At 38.0% G+C, this 19,581-nt stretch overlaps 1 protein-coding gene across 16 annotated transcripts in view; it reads right to left on the bottom strand.

Moving 5' to 3' along the window:
- Window positions 1-19,581, bottom strand: part of HECW2 (HECT, C2 and WW domain containing E3 ubiquitin protein ligase 2) — a 469,060-nt gene that overhangs the window by 39,554 nt on the left and 409,925 nt on the right. For all 16 annotated transcript variants that reach the window (XM_058300431.1, XM_058300434.1, XM_058300432.1 and 13 more), the window contains 4 exons: window positions 14,187-14,270; window positions 11,371-11,480; window positions 2,365-2,485; window positions 760-873 (listed from right to left, as the gene is read on the bottom strand). In XM_058300431.1, coding sequence (XP_058156414.1) covers window positions 760-873; window positions 2,365-2,485; window positions 11,371-11,480; window positions 14,187-14,270 — 429 coding nt within the window. The remainder of the gene's footprint in view (window positions 1-759; window positions 874-2,364; window positions 2,486-11,370; window positions 11,481-14,186; window positions 14,271-19,581) is intronic.

The following is a 19,581-nucleotide window of genomic DNA, read 5'->3' as shown; positions in this document are numbered from 1 at the left end:
TAATGCTGGCTGGCTTATAAAAGAAGTTCTGAGATATGAAACCTAGACCTGAAATGAGAAAAGAGGAAGGAGTATGGGAGGGATGAGAGCTGTCATCTTCTAACAACACATGTCTAGTGGATGTGATAGGTAACAGTATAGGAGCCTTCACTCCTTTATTTCTTACCCTTACCTATATGAGCACATTCAGGGAAGAGTCATAGAAGGTTGGCTATGTCTGTTTATGGTAGATAGTTATTTTGGTAGGTATGCTGCCCTGCCAATGGAAGAAAAAACTGGGGGCAGTGAAATAAGAAACAAAGTAGCAGAGGCTTTCTGTGGCAACAGCAGGATTCTAAATTGTTTTTCTGAAACTTGGTTTATATATTAGGTGAAGTCCCTTCTATTTAACACTCCAGTGCAGATAAGAAGATGACAGGCATTAAAAAGATAATTTCCCTTAATTCCCTCAAAGCCCCACTTCTTCACCTTTAAGAGGATGAGAGAGGCAAAGAGAAGAACCAAACCAAGTTCCTATTCCCCAAAGTGACCTATAGTCATGAGGTTTTAACAAAGAAATTCTACATCAAATGATTGAAAAACCAGAGGAACCCTTAATTTAAAAAAATTTAAAAAGCCAAAAGCTTAAAGCATATGAGAATGGCATTTCCTGCCAGAACAATTTCAGGTTGCAGGCAACCACAGTGAGGTGGTGAAACATCTGCCCCACAGTTGCCAGTGCTGCCAGTGCTCCACGGGCCACTTCTGTATTCTACTTACCCTTCCTCTCCAACAAATGTGACATATAGCTTATTTCTCTGCAGGTCTTTTCTGGAGTAGCCCATAATCTGATTAAATGCATCTTCTAGTAAGTGATCTCTTCTAATAATTAACCTGCACATAGACAATTTGAAAAACAGATTATTTTCTAATCTTTATAGAGTTTGGCACTTGCCACTGAATTCCATTTACCACAATTAACGAAGCCAAAAGTGTTGTTACTTAATTTCCTTGCTACTTGCAATAAAAAATACCCATCTGTAACTCTTAGCAGCATTAGAAGTTACATAAGAGAATAATTGTTAAACAGAGCATCCCACTTATGACCTGGAATAACAACTCAAGGGTCCCTACTGAATGTGCAAACCAATTTATTCCAGAAGGAGAATGCTTATACAACAACACACACAAAAGTTTTGTTTAGTAAAGGAAGAACAACTCTCTGAAGTAGTTTTAAGACTGAATGCACCTAGAAAAGAAAGCCAAATACTAAGTGCCCAGAGAGAGACCAAGGAGAAAAAAAAATTCTCAGTGGCCTCCAAAGCAGAGGAGTTTACAACTGTGCTTAGTTGAATTTTTAAATTAAGTGAGTCTTGAGATTCCCTGAGTGATAGATACCAGTGAATGAATGATGCTTGAGGCTGATTATCCACTTGTGATGGACACTACCAAAGTCTTCCTTACATAGATATCTCCTTGCCCTCGATGCAAATGGTAATGGACAGGGAGATGACAGGGAGGCTACATCATCGGAAGTTTGATCGACCAGACCTTCTTAAGTGAAGAGTGAGAGAGATAAAATCTCAGAGAGGTCTGAAGTTTTGGGCAGGTTGATGGTTTTTGTTTTTTGATGGCGATGCAGGTAGAACTTGTGAATTCAATCTAGCGAAGTCTCCCAGGTAAGGCAGTGAGCAGCGAGATTGCCGGGCTGGCCTCTGCGCCTCTCAGGCACCTGGGTTTATGGCTGAGCTGCAGCACACACTCTCCCTCCTCTGTCCTATCTCGGATGGCAGAGTGACACTGGTGAGGAAGTGGGACAGGGGTGGATGTGGGGATGAGGGGAGAGTTAGAATAAGCAGGGAATGAAAATAATTCTAGGCCACACAATGTGTTTATGTTCCAGTTTCCAATTTAAAGGCAGGTGGGTAAAGAAACACAGAAACCGCATTCATGAGATATTCTGTTGGACAAGTGAAGTTTTCATCACAGAAAGAAATAGAGCTGAGCGCTCATCTTACATCTGGGTCAGCTCAGGAGACAGGAAAACGCAACGTAGGATATTCCAATAGTAACAGATACATATCTAAAGGATATAGTATAAGCCAAGAGAGTGGTATTTTTTGAGAGAAAAACCAAATCATTTAGTTGCCTAAATCACTACATGGAAAGTGGTAGCCTTTTTATTATTTATCTTAGAACCTTAAACTTAACCATATTAATTCTGGAATTATGTTTTATGTGATCCTGTAATGTAGAGATGCCAAAATAATTATAACAACTAAAACAAAGCTGGTCATCCTAAATTACAATCAATTTCCTAAATTCTCAGTTGTGTTTTATTTTTTCACCATTTATAAATCATGAGTTTATATTACTTGGACTTACTTTAATTTCCCTGGTCCTTGTCCGTATCCTTTAGTTTCTAGCTTTCTGTAAAAGTTCCTTAGTTTGGCCTCAAAATCTCGCTTGTAAGGGGCTGGAGCTCGGGCATTGGCACGCTGAGTACCTGCAGCAAACCACAAAGAGAGAACGGTCTGGATTTTGCAGTATCCTACTCAACACATCCCCATGGAAAACACCAGCATGGGTCAGAGACCACAGTTAACAAGGAAAAGGAGGCAGTGTTTATAATCTCTTCTATAAATTGAAAGATATAACAGACTTTATCAGGTTCTTAAGAGATTATTTTTTTGGAGCATTTTGGTGTTGAGAAAAACAACCCTGTTTGAATAGTTACAATGGTGCTCATGTGTTAGTCAAATATGTTCCCTTTTTTTCAGTCCAAACTCACATGAGTCAAATAGAGTTACTCATGTCTAATGGTAACTGTTCAGGGTGGAATATCTTTGCTTGCTTCTGAGATGATATCATGGCAATTAGACAGGAAGTTACAGTATGAAAGAATGTGGCATATAAGGCAAGAGTAGTGTGGTAAGTTTCCATAATTCACTCTAAATTCCTCATAAAAACAAAAATCCCTAAACCTTTTAGTAATGCACTAAGAATGAATTTAGATACATAATTACATGCATGTCATATTGCACGGTAAAGTAATCTTGATATAAAAACAGAATTCAGAAGGCAAACATCTCCTGGATACATAGTAAATAATAGTACTAATATTTATTGCATGCTTAGTATGTGCCAAGTACCGTGATTATCAACAGATTATCTAAAAATGTCCTATATGTCATTCAATGGCAACTGACATTAGTAAAATGTAAAAGTGACCCAAATTGTTCCTCTTTCCATAGAAAAATCTGACTTTGTGTTACAACGTAACTAGCCAACAAGCTGGGTGACAAAACTGATGAATGTGGGAATCAGACTCAGCCATGACAAAAACACAGGATATTTCCACCAAATATTTCCCAAAATAATGAAAGAAACCAGAAAATAAAAACCATGAAATTTTGTGCATTACTCATAGTCTAAGCTCACTAAATGTTTGCTGAACAAATCATCTACTATGTGATTACTATTATTGCTAATACTGTGTTAGGTTCAGCAACAGATGCCCAAATGCATAAAGTGGTATCCTTGGAGTAGATATCTTGGTTGTTTCAATTAGAGAATAATTTGAGCCTACAGTAGGTGGTCTAGAAACTATAAAACCGAGGAGGCAAGCTATTGCCCTGCAGCTGCTTCCAGCTGTAAAGATCTATTTTGTCTGCCCTCACAATATTTTAAGAGATTTTAAATTAATTGCCAACATTTAATAATTAGGAAATTTCAAATTTAAAAAAGTTCAGATTTTCTACTGAAAATGTTTTGGGAAATCTGGCAACCGCTGACCTGCATTTTCCCAGGGCTAGAACAGGCAGCTGACTCCTTTAGATGGGGTACATTAGCTCCACTGGGCCACAGCCACTCAGGGCCAGTGACTGCCTGCCCCTTTGTAGGTACTTATGTTTGAGCTCAGTGTTATATCAAAGTAATAGTAAATGAGCATAGACAAAAATGGAAAAAGACTTTAGGGAGGACTTAAAAAAATTTTATTGGAACCAAGCTTGTAAAAGAGAGGAGACTATATTTTCTATGCATGGGGAGAAACTGAGCACTGGAGGGGGTGGGCAGCAAAAGTGGAGGAGGTGTGCTGGGGAGTAAACGAGAAAAAGTTGAAGCCAAATTATGAGAGGAATTAAAAATAAACTTGCTGAAGCATTTGGGTATGATGCATTGGGCATGAGGAAGTCTTTATAGGTTCCTGAGCAAGGGAGTAAGATAAAAGTTGTCTTTTAGTTAAATTATTTTCATAGAAGAAAGGAGAATAGAGGGAAGAGCTCCAACTAGGAGCTCTTGCAACAACCTAGACCCAAGGGGATGAGGAACTAGGCCTGTGAGAATGGTGACAGAGAGACACCTACAGTGTGAAGTAAGGTTGGTAACAGAGTAGATACTTCAGGATGAGGAATGGGAAGAGCCGATGGTAACATTCAATTTTTAACATAACAATAGCTACCACTGTTAAGCCCTTCCTATGTGTTCGGGACAAGTGCACTATACATAGAAGGCCTTGGGAAGTCCTTGCATCAAGGCTATGAAGTGGGTATTATTACCATCATCACCACTTTGCAACTAAGGAAACTGGAGCGGTTTCCTGTCCAAGTCATATGCCAGTGGAGGGCAGATTTAAAGATTTGAGTCAGATCAGGCTGATGATAAAAGTGGTGTGGGAAATGATGCTGGTGGACAGGAGCATGTCAAGTTTTATACATACTGAGTTGGCAATGCTAGTCAGGTGGATATGCTCTCTGGGGACTTGAAAATACAGTACTGGAGTTCATGAGAGATTAGCACACCTTGAACCAAATGAGAGTGTGTGTCCAACAATTTACTGCAGTGTCTGTTACATAAGAAGAGCCTTGTGTCTGCTGCTACTGTTATCTGCATACAGGTGAACAATAAACACATGGGATTTTAGGAATGGATGTTTACATAATTAGCTATTAACCTAATTATGAGGTCGGTTTGTATAGTTATGAATCTTTTAACCAAAGGGCAAAGGAATATGCCTTAAAGAAAACAAACTTCAACTTAAAAGATCTGGGATGCAGAAGACTCCCAAGCAGCAGTTCTCAGTTTTGGCTGCACATTAGATTCATGTGGAAAGCTTTTAAAAGTCACAAATGTTCAAGCCACACCCAAGACCCATTACATCAGAATCTCTGGGGGTGAGCCCTAAGCATCAGTGTTTACTTAAAGCTCCCCAGATGATTCCAATGTGCAGTCAAGGTTGAGAACCATATCCACTAGAGAAAGGTCAAATGTAACCAGTGAAACACCTGGGCAGCATCCAGGGCCCAAGAGAGAACGAAGGATTCTGGTGTATTCTGGTGTATCACTTAGGACATAAAGGAACAAGATTTCCACGAAAGCAAGGCTGTTCTTCTTGATGGCCGAGAGGCAGGGCAGAGCTGTGGAAGTCCATTCAGGGTGGTGGAATAAAGTTGTTCCAGTCTGAGGAGCTGCAGACCAGTAAACTGAGGAAGCTCAGAAAGCACCCATAATGAATCAGCTTTTAAGAGCATAGGCATTGATAAGGAAGAGGGAAAAGAACAAAGGTCTGAATGAAAATCTTTCAGGAATCAAAAGAAACATGATTCTTTAAGAGTTGGTTGCTTTCAAAAAACAATAGCACATATACTATTGCTGAATAATTTGAGATGCTTAAAAGAATATGGGAAATGCCATAATGAATTTCATCAATATCAATAGAGACACTTCATAAAAATTAGCTCTGACTCCGTTTACACAGTACGTAAAGAGATTTAATTATGGAGACTCTGAAGACAGAACTTGTTAAATTGTGAAAATTCTTTTGCTAATACATCTATTAAGAAAAAATCATTTACATATTACTTCATGTTTAAAAATTACAGTAAATTATGTTGTTGATCCTTGTCAAATTCTTATTGCAAGTCAGGTGCCATTGCCAAAAAATTCCAGGGCAGGAACAATGATATATCCACTTTGGAAATCAAAAATGTTCTTGGAAGACTGAGCTAATAAAATCGTATAGGAACCATAATGGCAAGTGAAGTTGTAGGATAGAGCACACTTACAGAGAATAATTTTACAGGGTTTATGAACTTAAAAAAGAGAATCAGAAAAAAAGATCAATGTTACATAGGGTGATAGTCAGCATTATGTTAATTATTTGCAGGGAAAAAAATTCAGTATTAGGGTCTTCTTTTTCCTTTTTGTTACTAGGCAGACCTAAAGTACTTCCACATAAACTTTCACACTATTTCAATCTACTGTTACAAAATCGCAGTCATATAAAAACTAAAGAATGTTACCTGACAAAATACTTCAGAAAACACTAGAAAAATCTTGGTATCAAACTACTGAGCAGCCTGGGCCTTTTTTGATTCCAGATGTGCAACCTGGAACCCAAATTGCTTTGATGGCTAGGGCTCTGCATTGCATGGAATTTGACCTCAGCCTAATCCAGCATGGCTCCAGGTCTTGTATGGGGACTACTCAGAAGAGCACTTTTTTCCTGGTTCATTTTCTTTAAACAAAACGAAACAAAAACCAAACCAAAAACCACATCTCTGAAATTGTTTTACATTCCCGGTTAGTGAATGAGAACATATAAATTACAATAATTTCTGACAGTCTCCATATTCCGGAACATAGTTGAATACTGAAACTTAAGAAAAACATGAGAAGAGAGAGAGAGAGACTGTTTTTGAAAAAAGAAGAGCAACTGCTAAGATACTAAGATTTTGGGAAGAGAGATAAGAAAAGAGGATCCTTATGGAGTCATACCATGTGTTGGGAAAAGGAATTCTCACATCCCATCACCTCAAGACAACTTTCAGTATGGAACCCATGTGGCCTCATTGTGCCCTGTTTTACTGCTGATGAGTGTGACATGGTGCTGGTACTAGATTCTAGGTAGTCCAGTTCTAGTCAGGTAACATCTATTCACTATCATGAGTACCATAACTCATTATCATAATGACCACAAGATATCATGAAATATCCTTAAAGTACTTCAAAAGAAAGCAGTGGAAAATATTATGTGTTTTGGGAAGTGGATTTGGTCCAACGGATGGGGCATCCGCCTACCACATGGGAGGTCCAGGGTTCAAACCCAGGGCCTCCTGACCTGTGTGATGAGCTGGCTCATGCGCAGTGCTGATGCGTGCAAGGAGCGCTGTGCCATGCAGGGGTGCCCCCCGCATAGGGGAGTGCCACGCGCAAGGAGTGCGCCCCGTAAGGAGAGCCACCCAGTGCAAAAAAAGTGCAGCCTGCCCAGGAATGGTGCCGCACACATGGTGAGATGATGCAACAAAAACGAGACACAGATTCCCAGTGCCACCAACAAGAATACACGCAGACCCAGAAGAACACACAGCGAATGGACACAGAGAGCAGTTAACAGGGGGCAGGGGGGCAGGGAAGGGGAGAGAAATAAATAAAAAGTAAATCTTTTAAAAATACATATTATGTGTTTTTTTTTAAACAGTTTCAGCAAATGATGGGTTAAACAAAAGTTTTTTGACACTTGAAGTCATAGCTTCAGTTACCTGGAAAATTCACATAAATGAGTACATCTCCAACAGTATTAGAGAAATTAGGTGTTATTACATTTAAATTCCTAGAAATGTCCTGCTATAAAAGATCCTTAAATAAACTTCTGGGTCCCATATTTGGCATAATAAACCATATGGTGTTTGGAAAGATTGTTTCCTTCTGGCATAGCTGAGGTTAGGATTGGCATTCTAATGGTCCTAGGAAAACAAACTTCACATTACAAAATTCTGAGAAATTTTAGGTGAGCACTCTAACAGCTGCAAATAGTGGTGAGTCAAAGTTTCCAAAGCCCCTCTCTCTTCTGCTCTTGAAAAGGCATGTAAATATGTGGGAATGAGGACAAGTATGGAAAGTTTACCAGGTTCCTAGGGACTCTGAAAGAGGATCATTAAAATTTATTATTGTTGTAATTTTCACCATATTATTCTCATACCACTAAAAGTGGTAAAATTCTGGTCACCAAAAAGAGGATCAGACTATTTTTAAAAATCTGTTTGAAATGTTGCTTTCACAAAAACTTTGGGAATACCATTGAAAGGAGAGGCTATTTTATTTAAAGAAACTGAGAATGAGCCTAGCTAGTCCTGCCTCTGTGTCATGTGGAATTAGTTATAGTTACTTCCATTGATATCAAGCAGTACATCCCAATTCCAAGATCAAACAAAGCCCACTGACACAGAGCAGGCCAAAAATATGGAGATGATTCGTCCTGAAAATTAAAACCATCAAAAACACTGCTAGCAATTTAGATATATTTGGGATTATACATGTCTTTGGAACATGTTTAACTCTAAATCTAAGTTTCCAGAATGCATTCTATTACCACCAAGGATTATTGGTGTGCATTTGTGATGTAAAATGAAGAGGTGAACTTGGTCACCATTTAGAATGTTCATGCCGAGAAATGTCAGCTAGTCTCAGCATGGCTTCGTAGGGCTCAGATGAGACAGAATCTGGTGATCTAACTTTTCCATAGAAAAGGCATGGAAAAGTAAGCCTGACTTGCATGAGCAATCATCCACAGATCTTCATTTTTTAAAACCACAAAGCATCAGGTAAAGGACAAGCCATTTTAAACTTCAGCATAGATTCTTGCTAAGAGAATGCCCATTCAGAATGATCAACTATCTAGGTAGCTACCTCTGCATATCAGGGATATTCAAATAATCCCGATATTAATAGTTCACATATTTTAAAATATACTTCTCAGAATCAGATTTCCAGAAAGAAAAAAGGGGGGGAAGGGGCTTAAGGAACATGTTTTGAATCATTGTTATGTTCCAGGCACCAGGTAAGCTATATTCTCCAAAATAACCAGGGGGAGGTGATTACTCATTTTATAGAAAAGAAATTCAAGTTCAGTGAGGGAGATAAATTGCCCAAAGTCACACAGATGGTAAGTGACTGAGACCAGCTGAGAATTCCATCAAGTTTTCCCTACACCTTTAAAGTTACCTGTCATGTCATATTTTTATTTCCTTTTGTCCTGTATCAACAAAATAGGACTTCCTACTTTATTCCAAAGTTGACCTGGGCTTTCGACTTCAGTGTTCCACCTTCTTATGGGTCTATACTGGGTTGGCTGCTGCTTCTTTTCTCCACTCAACAAACCACTTTCCTGCCACCAAGATCCCCTGACCTCTGCACAAACACACACACTCAACTTCCCCATCCAGAAAGCCGTAACTCTTCCTTTTCTAACTGCTGTCCAATCTTGCTTTCTTTTCACCTCTATACATCATAAGAAGTGTATTCTACACTCCCAGCTTCTACTTTACATCCTACATCATTCCATAACCAGTCACAAACCAGCTTATGACCCATGACTTTCATGGAAACTGCTCTTGCAAAAGCCATATATATTCTCATTTTTCAAATCTAGTGGCCTTTCTTCAGGCCTCATCCTTCCTGAGCATTTGGCACCTCCTCCTTAAAACGTAGGTATTTCCTTACTCTCCTTCAAAATCTGCTCCTTGACCTCAACCAAGTCCTTAAGTGTTGAAATCCCAGTTCACCATCTATTTTCTTTTCTTTTCACTGACTTGTTCTACCTGGTTCCTCCTACCCACCAACAATTTGTCTTTGGGCACTTCCAAACGAATGGTCCAAAGATTCCTCAACAAAACATGACCCAACCAAACTCTTCTGACCTTTTTCCTCCAGTCTAATCTTTCACACCTTTCTTAGTGAATGGTGTTACCAATCTGCTTGGTAGTCTAGGTAGGGAGGACCTAGAGTCTGCCTTGATTCCTTCCTCTCCTTCACCTCTCACACCCTACCTGGACGCAAAGTCCTGATAACTCTAAATCCTACACATCCATTTGTTCCCTTGTCTCCATCACCAGTGCCACTGCCTAGTCCAGCCCTTCATTGATATCATATGGGCCAATACTGGTTTCTTTTGCTTCAGTCTGTCATCTGCTAATCAATCCTCCATATTGCCACCAAACTGATCTTTGTAAAAAAAATGTTATCAGCTCTCTTTATAAACCTTCAGTGGCTCCACGTGGAATACCAAGTAAGGCTTCAACGACCAACTGGGCCTGGCCCATCTTTCCAATCTGCACGTTGAGGACCTCCTTCACTTGTACCCACTACCTTGCCCTAAACTACTGTCATGCTTCTTGGATTAGCTTATGCTGCCCCCTTGCCTAGAATACCCTGCTTCCTTTGGTCCACCTAGTAAACTCCTCTCATCAACCTTCAAGGCTCCACTCCAAACCTGTTCTCTTTACCTTTCCCCAAACACTCCAGCCCCAACCCTGAAGGAATAACTGCTCCCACATCTGTGTTTCTACACAGATCTTCATCACAGGACTAACCCCAGTGCTTCACAGAGTCATATGTTGACTCACTCGCCCTCACTGTTCCACCATGAGTCCTTCAAAGGCAAAGATTTATTATTCGTCTTTGTAGCATCACAGTCTAATTAAGTGCTTGGATCATAGTTGGATGCTCAATAAATCTGTTAAATGAACAAATTAATGTACATTTTCCTGTTTGCAGCATTCAATTAGGAGGCAGCATCACTTATTATAGCAATATGAGAAAATGCATGTTATATATCAAAGAATGTCAAGCAGCTTTTAGCAACACACAGGGAGTTTGGACTTCTATTGAAAGATTTTAAATTTGATAGCTATTAAAGTGTGAATGATGCATTGCCTATAATAAGGATAAATAGAGCTGATATTCTATCAACATCATGGCTACTTTGATTTAAAAAAAAAATCTTCACTTGAGATCCACTGTCTATAATTCGTTCATTTGTTCTTCCATTCACTACTTAAGTTGTGCCACACCTCTTTCAAAAAGAGTGTGAACCTACAAATTTTGATTTGTTTCCTCTGTCAACATGCTCTGTCTGTCCATGCATCTCTGTTATTCCTATCTTATGCAGTCAGTGAATATTGCAGAGAAGGATATTCAAGTTTATTAAAGTGACTAATTTTAATTCTGTATTATATCTTGACAGCAAAAGTTTTTTCCTATTATCCATCAAATAGGTGTGCTAACTAGAATTTTTTAAATACAAAAAGGCAACATAGTATTTTGTGCACTACTATTTTCCAAGCTACATTAGGCACTACATAACTTGATGAAAAGTAAATTCTAGATCTGAATGTTACTATTAACATTTATCCTCCTGTCTGGAATTTCATTTTCTCTCTGTCAAAATGAATCCCTATGGAAATAAGGCAGTTTTAAGAGACAGTACATGCCAGGCAACATGGACCTGTGCTAGCACTGAAAATGTTTCCAAACTGTTCCCTCTCTTTAGCAAGAACGCCTGACTTTAGGTTCACTGCTTGGAGCATTCTCTGCAGCAGCACATGTACTCACCTGGAGAGTTCTGCGGGGAGGACACGGGGGAGCCACGTGGGGACTGACAATAGCTGGGGTAGAGTAAAGTATGTGGAGGCACATATGACATTATTTCTTCTTCAAATAAACTGGAGAAAGACAAGAAACAAAATGTGTACTTCAGCCAAAGAGGTGAGGGAAAGACTTATTTCTACAGTGAATAAGACAGTTGATCCTTTACTGTGACCCGTTCCCTCTAAGGTCCAGTTTATATCCCAAAGGGAGCACCTGTTTCATCTTTCCCATAGGCAATCCTTGGGAGAAAACAGTGGAGTCCTCTAGCTTTTGTGAAACATGGGGTTATTTGCCCTTTTTCCTTCCAACTTTTGATAACAGGATTTTTATTTTACCACTTTAATACGTGGGCTTGAGTTTAAGTATTTGTTTGAAAACAGTACCAGAATTTTTAGATTTGGAACTAATCCAAACACAATAGACAAGAACCCACAAGTATATTCTGCATCTTCATTCCAAGAATTATACAACAGTGTCCAGCATTCTAAAAACTTAGGATTTGGTTGGAGAAGTAAAAGCAAAATAAAACAAAATGCCTGGTATAGCAGTTTGATATAATTGATGAATTCCAAAAAGATATATTGGATTATACTTGTAATCTGATCTGTATCTTGGCAGTGATTGAGTTATGATAAGGGTGTGGTGAAGAACAGAGTTGAGGGTTTCTGATGTTGGAATTTTAATGTTGGAGTTTGATGCTAAAGACTTAAGCTGGAGCCCCGAGAAGTCAGCACATAAAGGAAAGAGAAACCAGCCCCAGGAACGTAGGATCCCAGGAAGCCTGAACCCTTGCACATGTTGGCAGCCATCCTGCTCCAAATAGACTCTGGTGAGGGAAGTAACTTATGCTTTATGGCCTGGTATCTGTAAGCTCCTACCCCAAATAAATACCATGTATAACACCCAGCAGATTTCTGGTATTTTACATCAGCACCCCCTTTGGCTGACTAATACACCTGGTAAATAATCACACCTCCTAAATAATTAGTTCCCTTGTTTACTTGGATTTATATTGTTTTTCAAATGTGAGAGTTTTTATTTTAGATTATTTGACTGTCTTCTTTCTACTGCATATTGAAGTTTGACAAAATAGAGAAAAAAACAGCAATAAAAGTAAAAGGATTCATGTGTTTTTAATTGAAAGGTAGAATAGGTTTCCTTTTCCTCAAACTTGGCCAAAGCTGAAACATTCAGTAAAAGTGGAACAATAAGAAAAGGACTCCTAGGGGTTATAACATTTTCTTAGCCAGGGGCAACTGTGTCTTCCAGGGGCTATTTGGCAATATCCCAGGGCATTTTTGGTGGTCACAACTGGCAAAGGGGATTCGATTGACATCTAATAGGTGGAGACCAGGATGCTGCTAAAAATTCTGTAAAGCACAGGCTAGTCTCAAACCAAAGAATCATCTGGCCCAAGATGTCAGTCGTGCGGAAGTTGAAAAACTCTCAGTTATAATAATGCAATAACAACTTAATTATTCTTAGCCTGGTTCTTCACTCACATGCACACACCTGCCAGGTCACTGTGGCAAAAATATTTTTTAGATGTGATATTTTTCAAGGCCGTCTTTCTACTTATGAACTATAAAAGTCAAAAGATATGGAAACAGAAGCAGCTTACTTATCATACCAAACTAACTCCTGAAAAAATCAGTTCTCTAACTTTTCAATAGCCAATGGAATAATGTGAATTTAAAATTAACTACTAAGGAGAATTCTATGTAACAGTTGATGCCACAAGGGACTAGAAACCTCAAGCCAGAAGAGTTGGAATTAGCACAGACTTTTAAGCCTGTGTCCCTTCCTTCTGTGACATTTATTCTTTCCTTTCAATATAATCAACACTCAGGAATCATTTATATCAACTACAGAGTAAAAGAAAATACCCTTTTTTGGAAAGCACTTTAGTTTTACAGATATGGCAAGCATCAAGTGGGCACTTAGAAATGGTCAGGGTCAGGATCATGACGAATAACATAAATGAGGCTGTTGCCGCTCTGGAATAAACAAAACTTGGCCTGAGTGGAGAGACATGACATTCCCTTGAGCCCTTTGGAGGTTCCAGTGGTGGGTGCCACAACCATTGGGTAGAGCAAAGCATTGTTTTACTCTGGCCTGCTTGCATTTGAGAGATAATATTAAAAATGAGAGGTCTTTTGAAACTATCCATTTCCCTTCTATACTACTCTAAATTTAAAAATGTAAGCCAGTCTAACCATCAGGAAAGAAAATAAAATTGATCAGGTTTTGAAAGGCCATTAAGATGGCAGGGCAGTGAGTACCAATGACTGAATTTCAACTTTCTGATATGATTTTTCAGAACTAAACTTTCAAAACCATAAAACAAATAATGTTCTGAAATCAGGAAAAGGGGACAAACCACATTTGGAAGAAAAAGTGTTTTTACATAAATGCAATATGACCTCTTTTCTACTCTGAAGGTGTAAGCCACGTATACTGTATTCAGACACCCTTCTGCTCTATTCTATGAACGGGAAATTCAATTCACTGACCTCTTTAGCCTTTGCCTTTCCCTTCCCCAAGACCAACTCCTTTCCCAGCAAGGTACAAACAGAATCAAACAGATCTCAGTGATAAAAAATGTACTCTGAAAGAAAATATCACTAAATCAGCATGCTAATCTTCAACAGGAGTTTTTCCACAAGTTTTCGAGAAAAAGGAGACATTGTTCGACGACCACTATGGGCAGATTATTTTCTAAATTCTCCATAATACCTGATGACAGGAGATGCTCTACTTGAAGAACCAGTGTTACGCACCTGAGCAACATGACAAGGTCAGCATCACTTGAAAGGCGCACCAATCCTGGGGTCCCTTCAGTTCGGATAAATTGAATCTTCTCCCTATTCAAGCAAAGGAACAGCTCAAAAATACATGTGGTGGACTTTTGGGACAAACCTCAGTGCTTAGGTACCATTTTTAAGTGGTCACAACATTTTGTAGTACTTATGTGTGGGTTACTGTGTGACACCCTAGGAATAAGACACATCTAAGAGAGACATGGTCCTTCAAGGAAGACCTTACAAGCATCAACATCTCCTTGTTCTAATGTTGGAAAAAATAGATTCTTTTATTCTCTTTATCATTTTGTTGTCCAAATATGACTATAGGTAGTAGTACCACCCAACCAATAAACTCAGCCTCTGCTCTGAGTTAAAGAGTGTTGTTGGCCTAAATTCTAAGCAATAATATGGACCATCCTGCTATTCCAAATAGGCATTATATAAGGATATTCAGCTATTCTCCTGAACATATTCATATATTCTCCTGAACATTAAGTTGTGTGTGATGAGCTCATTCCTTCTTGGAAGCAAATAGTCTGTGCATTATATATTTAACATAAAAGCATATGGTTCTTCTCTCAAAAAACTGAAAAACTGAAATACTACAAGTTACTTCAGTTAATGAAATAGATTGTGTGCATAGCTGTATAAATGTAGATACATATATTAAATACAATAATGTGAGCTACTTCTATTACTTTTTAATAGATATGTAATAACACCAGTTATTTTGTTTAATGAGTCTTCATGTTACTGCTTTTAACTCATGATATGAATAGAATTTTAAAAAAACTTTTGTAGTTGCTTTCCTTCATTTACATCATGCTCTTTCAAAGCACATCATTATTAATTTGCATAAAATGAAGAAAAACTTAAAATCGTAAACCATGGATACTGAAAGTATTACATTTGATTGGAACATAGAGGCAAACACAGATATGCAATTTTATTCTGAGTACTAAGGACAATATACTCAATTATGATCCTGTCCTATGGAATAACTTATCAATCTCTAATGTAAGTATTCATTTAGACTTTTTTCTTATTTATATAGCATCCTGCATTTCCATTTGATATTTTTATAAAGTCCACTACATTTTATAATTATGAATTATCTTTTTAAGATTGCTTACAGACTTGAAGGCAGTGAGGCAGAAGGGAAGTTTTAATTGTTCAGATGAAAAATTCTCTAGTGCACAGAAATGTCAATTGATTTGCCTCATTCACATAACTTAATAGGAATGATGAATCAGATCTGGCCTTCAGTTTCTTCCAGCTCAACCCATTTACCTAAAATGTTAAAATATGAAGGGTCTATTCTTTAGTATTGTCAAATTCTCTTTTTTTATCTGTTATTGCCAATAGTTAACTACTAAAAAAAATAAGCCTACTGAGTCACAAGTGGCAGACGTGTATGTAGAGAAATTGTTCAGAAGAGAAAGGCCAGTCTCTCTGCCTACGGTTCTTTTAGTTAGAAGGCTTGACTCGGACAGACTATTTCCCTAAAGTGTTGCAATCATCTGTCTGAAGCACGAGATGGAAACCAAGGCCATTTATCTGGTGAATGTTTTTTTTTGATAAGAGAGAGAAAAGTTGGCTTAAAAAAGCTAAATTAGAGAAAAGTTATCTTGGAGAAAAATGAACAATAACTGAACCAAAGAAGTACTCTCATAAGGGTCAGTGACAATGTGCTTTGATCTTGAAGAGTCAAAAACTCTCTCCAACAAGCACACAGTTTATCTCCTTCGCCTATCATCACAATGAATCTAGGCAAACAGAACAAAACCAAAAAAACAAACAGGCCGAGCACTCTCCCCAGCTTCCCTAACTGGAGTTCTACAGAACGAGTGAGTGGTGATACAGATACAATTCCCTGGACTGCAGCCTGTATGTTTCCTGTGAATAAGGAAAACATCATTGCTTCCTGAGTCACAAGGATGACAGTGAAGAAAGAGAGGGGAAAAGGCACCAGAGGAAATATGCCAATTGGGAAATTTTCCATTACTTTCATGATATTGACTAGCAGGCAGTAAAGGCAGCTGGTCTGATTCTTTGGGTGAGAACACACCAGGGGCAGGCTGGGACGAGTACTCCACGAGGTCAGCTTATTTATCACAATGACAAGCTATGGGTCACATACTTCCAGGAAAAAGACACAGGGGCATGTCATCCCATATTCATCATACCACTAAGTACTTTCTTATACTGAGGTTCACTCATTCTAACAGCAAATGCTGCCTGAGGGCCTACTATGTACCAGGCATGATATTGCACACTGGGAATCCAATAGGGAATAAAACACAGTCCCTGTCTCAAGGAGCTAATGGTGCCGTGAAGAAAGAAAGTCAGTGCACAATTTCACTATCATGTGAAAATATTTAGATTCTGTTCACTTAACTGAACAGGGCTTAGGCCCTAAGTCTATAAAGTTTTCTTATGCTAGAAACAATGACAGCATTTATTTATTGACTGTCAAGAGGGGAGAACAAAGTTGAGGAAGAGAGAGGTGAGCAGACATCCTCAGAAGTGTCACCATTATTTTCTGAGAAAAAAAAGCAGGAACTGCTTCTTGATAATCAGGTGTTTACTCAATATTCTACAGACCACTGTTTCTCAAACTGGTGTCCGTGTCCTTGTCTACAAGAAATCTGCAAACATTATCTCAAGTTTTAGAAAAATTTTTAAATTCTCTACTTTCACTTTGATGACAAAAAATGTTAATAATGATATAAGAACTCAAGAAAACTTTAAAAAAAGTTGTTCAAGAACAGCCAGAAATAGAAGCTATGTACAGCAGGGGAAACAGACAGAGCTTGAGAGATGAAGAATTTTCTTGTTTATTTGTTTGTTTTTTGTTTATTATCATTATTGAAATAATGAAAATGCTCTAATAATGAAATGATGAATGCACAAATTTGTGATAATACCAAATACCACTGATTGTGCACTTTGGATGAATTGTTTGTTTATTAATATGTATCAATAAAATTGATTTGTTATCAAAAAATTCTAGAGGAGCAAATGTAGCTTAGTGGTTGTGCGCCTGCTTCTCATATGTAAGGCCCTGGGTTCAATCCCCAGTACCTCCTAAAAAAACAACTTATAAAAACTCTTTCACATTTGCACTTTGAACTCCTTTGGGGAAGATCCCTGCAGTTCCCTGCTTGTTCACTCACAATAAATACCCTACTCACTGAGAGACGTATTTTTCCTTTGTGGTACTGGATTGGATGGGCCCTTCTATTGGAAAAAGTCATGCTTATAGTAACAAAGACACCACAGGAAGATAATGTGTCCCAAGTTCCTCCAAACCTGTATAAAGGCAATCATTGTCCTGGGTCAGGGAATGGTCCCCTTTCAAATAAAAAAAAAATGATATAGATATATTTTGGATAATTGGATGACAATTTATGACTGAATATTGTCATGTGATTTAAACTCCTATGCTTGCATTTACAGGACATTTGGTGCCATGAGATTAGAGAAAACTTTATATATAATGATTTACATATATATAAAACAACAGTCCCTGTCTGTCACTCATACACAATTCTTTTACCAATCATAAAGCCTTTTCTTTTGCAGTGCTAATTTGCATCAAGAAAATGATGAAAGGAGGTTAAGTAATACATTATGTAAATTGCTACAAGCTGAAAAGAAAACAGAAGAAGTGAATTTGAAAAGTAAATTATGCATGTATTCCAAATAAAGGTAACGCTTATCTTGGTTTAATTCCAAGAACAAAAGTTTGCAATAGTTTAAAAATAGAAACGTGGGAAGCGGACTTGGCCCAGTGGTTAGGGCATCCATCTACCACATAGGAGGTCTGCGGTTCAAACCCCGGGCCTCCTTGACCCATGTGGAGCTGGCCCATGTGCAGTGCTGATGCGCGCAAGGAGTGCCCTGCCACACAGGGGTGTCCCCGCATAGGGGAGCCCCACACGCAAGGAGTGCACCCCATAAGGAGAGCCGCCCAGTGCGAAAGAAAGTTCAGCTTGCCCAGGAATGGTGCCGCACACACGGAGAGCTGACACAACAAGATGATGCAACAAAAAAACCCCACAAGATTCCCATGCTGTTGACAACAACAGAAGTGGACAAAGAAGAAGACACAGCAAATAGACACAGAGAACAGACAACCGGGGTGGGGGGGGGAGGGGAGAGAAATAAATAAATAAATCTTAAAAAAAAAAAAAGAAACATGGTGACAGAATCCACTCATCACAAGGTACATTCAATGATAAATACTTTCTCTTCAGTATTGTATTTGGGGCTATACTTAAATGAATTAGCTCATCAAGACAATGAATCAGATAATAATGTTTTTATTGAGAAGAAAAAATAAATGAGGACCATAATAAGGAAGTAAGTGCTGGATTATGAGATATAAATTCAAAAGAATCAAGTCAAGCACAAGTGAAATAAAAAGTACAAATGTATCTTTCCACTGATAACAGTATTAACATTGGTGGTTTGGCTTCTGTAAAACAAAATCTTCTCACATTAATATTGCTAATTATCAAATGCTATGGATTTTTAAAGTTTTTATTTAATTTATATGCCTTTTGGTTTTATAGTCTATAAAAGCTGTAAGCATGTTTATACATATTTTATATTTATACACATTTAATCTTCATTAAAAGTGGTTAAAATAAAAATTGTGGGTTTGCAATATTTCTTTACCTTTTAGAATAGTTTCAAACATAACAAATACGTTTGAGAAATGTTAAAGATATAACTGACCATAAGTAGAAGAACAGAGTAGGTTAACAGTTATTCAAGTTTATTTTACAAATTTATAGAGTTAGAAGGAATCTGTGGCAGTTCTCTAATATCTCTTTACGAAGAAATTCTATTCAATTTTAGGGGTCTATAATAAAGAGGAAGATTATATTCAAATAAAATATGCTGTCCTTTGACCCTCTCTGCAAGGGTAAGTTTCTCTCTGTGTGTCCCTGAGAGTACATCCAGCACGTCCACCATTGAACCTTCTTATATGCCACTTGGGTACAACTTATATTCCTTTCAAAACACAAGTTTTTTGGGTACAACTTATGTTCTTTTTGAAACCTGTGTTTGTTGGGGACAAAAGCCCTTCCTCCTTTATCTTTTGTTTCCCATGTATCTAGCACTGTGTTGTGTATGCAGTGGGCACTTAGTAAGATACAAACCAGGAACATGACCAATTAATGTCAGAATAATAGATTTGGCTCCAAAAAAATTTCCACAAGTGTCTACTCAGTATTTATAAACAATCTTACTGTCATTTTTGATTGTGTCAAAGAAATAAAATAGAATAAAAGGCTGAAGTCAGATCATCTACTAAAACAGAATCCATTAAGGAATGTGAAAAAACAGGTTAAAAAGGCAA

This window comes from Dasypus novemcinctus, chromosome 7 (genome assembly GCF_030445035.2).
Source record: "Dasypus novemcinctus isolate mDasNov1 chromosome 7, mDasNov1.1.hap2, whole genome shotgun sequence".
Classification (NCBI taxonomy): domain Eukaryota; kingdom Metazoa; phylum Chordata; class Mammalia; order Cingulata; family Dasypodidae; genus Dasypus; species Dasypus novemcinctus.
Note: the sequence above shows the minus strand (reverse complement) of the source record. Positions and strands in the feature narration are given on the sequence as shown.